Source organism: Miscanthus floridulus, chromosome 7, assembly GCF_019320115.1.
Source record: "Miscanthus floridulus cultivar M001 chromosome 7, ASM1932011v1, whole genome shotgun sequence".
Lineage (NCBI taxonomy): Eukaryota > Viridiplantae > Streptophyta > Magnoliopsida > Poales > Poaceae > Miscanthus > Miscanthus floridulus.
Window position 1 is genome coordinate 74,895,577 of NC_089586.1, and position 3,013 is coordinate 74,898,589.

The 3,013-nt window shown below is 59.7% G+C and overlaps 1 protein-coding gene across 1 annotated transcript; it reads right to left on the reverse strand.

Annotated features, from left to right (window-relative positions):
- Window positions 1–1,708, reverse strand: LOC136463467 (WD repeat-containing protein LWD1-like). Its single transcript, XM_066462461.1, has one exon. The coding sequence runs from the start codon at window positions 1,585–1,587 to the stop codon at window positions 331–333; it is 1,257 nt and encodes a 418-aa protein (XP_066318558.1). The 5' UTR covers window positions 1,588–1,708; the 3' UTR covers window positions 1–330.
- Window positions 1,709–3,013: the final 1,305 nt, after the last annotated feature.

Below are 3,013 nucleotides of genomic sequence, written 5' to 3' on the forward strand. Positions count from 1 at the left end.
TTGCAAGTTCAACAAGCAAGTTAAGATGTGAATCTACATGCTACCAAGAAGAATTCTAACACCAAGAACAAACTAAATTCAGTTCCCGTTATCACCATCGCTAACACCAGAGCAGCCCATTCCTCTACAAACCGAGTTCATTGCCAATTCAGCTTCTAACTAGCAAGTCTTTTGTTCTATGACTAGAAATAACCCACCACGAATATCAGTTGTCCACAACATAAATAAGCAACTAAAGCAAGTGCACAAGATTATCCTCCCATGGCCTAACCTCATTATCCAAGTTTGGCATTTTCTTACTCCTCGGTGAAACAGGGCGGAATTAGGGAATCAGACCCTGAGAATCTGAAGCTTATTGGCGAATGCGATTGCAACCCAGTCAGGCTGGGTCGCCGACCACTGCAACTGCTCAATCTCTGCCCCTGCTGTATATGCCAAAATGGGATCAAGACCGCCCTCTGCTGCTGCTGCCGTGGCTGCGTTACCATTCCCATTGCCACTGCCATTGCTACCAGTTCCCATAGATGACAAATCCCATATCAGTGCCTGCATGTCATCCCCAGCTGTGCAGATGTGGCAAGAAGAGTGAGGCGCCCACGCTATGGCATTGACAGGGGCGTGGTGACGGTGTAGCTCTACCACTGGCAGTGTTGGGTAGCGGATATCAAGCACAACCACCTTGGGGCTGTCCATGATGATGGTGGCCATGTACCTTGGGTCCTGCTTGTTCCAGCCCAACCTCACGAGTGGTGTCGGGGACGCAGCCCCACCATCCCCGGCGCCCGAGTTGGAACCGCCACCACCTCCGCCGCTGCCACCTGAACCAGACTCATAAATGATTGTTGAGTGCTCCTTGTCCCGTAGATCAAAGACGCGGACAGAGCCGTCGGCGGAGACGGAGGCAAAGACCCCCGCACCGCCCCAGGCGATGTCGTAGACCTCCTTGTCATGGGCGATGAGCTGGGTGTCAACAGCCTCGCGCTCGACGTCCCAGATGGTGCAGGTGGTGTCGATGGAGGAGGTGCCGATGCGGCGCGGGTCGGCGTCGTTCCAGTCGAAGGAGGTGAGCGGGCCGCAGTAGTCGCTGTTGCGGTTGCCGTTGAGCTCGCAGCGCAGCTCGATGCCCGGCTGCTGGGTGCCGTTGCAGCGGACGGAGCCGTTGTTGTTGTTGGCGGAGGCGGCGCCGTCCTCGGCGTCGTCGGGGGACGGGATGCGCCAGATGCGCAGGTGGTCGGCGGAGGTGGCGAGCAGGTCGGGGCGGAGCGCGTGTGGGTCCGGCATGAACATTGTCTTGGTGGGCGGGTACTGGTGGTCGAAGGTGAGGACGGGGGCGATGTCACCCGAGGCCTCGTCGAGCTGGACGACCTCGACGCGGTTGGTGACCTGCTCGAGGAGGCTGGCGATGGCAAGCCGGTACTTCTTATCGCGGCGCACGCTCCAGTTCATCGCGTAGATGTGCCAGGCGGCCTCATACGTGTAGATCTCCGACCGCTTCGCCTCGCCGCCGCCGCCGCCAACACCACGGCTGCCCCCGCCGTTGCCCTGCTCCTGATCCGCCCACGCGTCGCCTTCGCCGGCTCCGCCCATGGCTCTGCCGCCCTTCGCCGCCGCCGCCGCTACGGAAGGAAGGAGTCAAGGTGGATAGGGGAAGGGAGCGGATTTGGGGGTTTCTGTTGAGGGGAAGAGAGGAAACGAGACGGCTGATTGATTGTGGTGTGCAGTGAAAGCGTCGCGTTTTTCTTGAGCTTCTATGGGCTGGGCCTTTGCGCTTTCCGCGAGGAGATGGTGGTAGGCCCAGTTGGCTCTGTAGGCTGGGTTTGGGACTTTGCTCATCACAAAACAAAAAAAAGATTAAAAAAAACAGAGAGTTGATGCTGTCTCCAACGGGAGACCCATTTCAGAACCCAAATCTAAAATGGATCTCTAACACAATATTTATAGCCTTCAATAAAGTATCTATACGGAAGACCCATTTTAGATGCCAGGAGAGGCATAACCCAAATCTGAGTATCATCTCTCCTGTAGACCCATTTGCAGAGGATTAAGTCCACTTTTGGCCCCTCAACTATTGGGTTCGTCTAATTTTGATCCTCAACTACAAAACCGTCTAATGTTGGTACCCCAACTGTCAAAATCATTCACTTATAGCACCTCGGCGTGGGCGAGGCTGTTTTGTCCAACGTGCAGCGGTTTTGACCACGCGCATGCTGGCGTTGACCATGCCACGCTGGCCCCTCTCTTTCCTCCCGTCCTACGCACGTGAAGGAGGCAACGGCGGCGACGGCGCTTGAGCAAGTTGCGGTGACGGCGCTCGAACAGGCTACAACACGATAGCGCGCGAGCAGGCTACAGCGCGCTTCCCTCCTGCACCCCAGCCAAGCTTGCCGCGCCCGCCGCCTCGCGCGCCCCGGGCAAGCTCGCCATGGCCATCGCCATGGTTGCTCGGTGCTCACAGGTCGCCACGCCCGCCATCACGTTCCTGCTGCTCCGCCCTTTACCGAGCCGAACGAGCTCCCCCCCTGCACCCCAGCCAAAGCCCTCCCACATGCGGCGCGCTTCATCGTCGGCTCGCTGCGCAGCTGCGGCACCGTGGCCATGGCGTCGTCGCCGCCATAGGTGCCTACGCACGGACCCGGGCTGAGCCCCCTCCGCCCCAGTCGCACCCTCCTCCATGTTCCCCTCTCCCCGGCTCCTCCCCGGCGCGCCTATCCTTGGCTCCTCCCCGCCGCTGTGGCATCTCACCATCGCGGCCATGGCTGCTGGGCTACCGGCGCACTAGCCAGCAGGCCACGGCCCACATCCCGCCGAGCCGCGGCCGGCCCCGAGACTACGTGGGCCTAGCACTGCTCGTTGGTCAGCCTCTTCAGTTGCTGCAGGTCCAGCCCGTCACCTCTGTCGCCCGCTGCGGACACTCACGAGAGCGATGGCTGGCACCCTCCCCGGGGCATGAGCTTGTAGCGCTCCTTGTGGGCGGGTGTCGTGGTCACGCTCATCGGAGACCACGACCATGTCC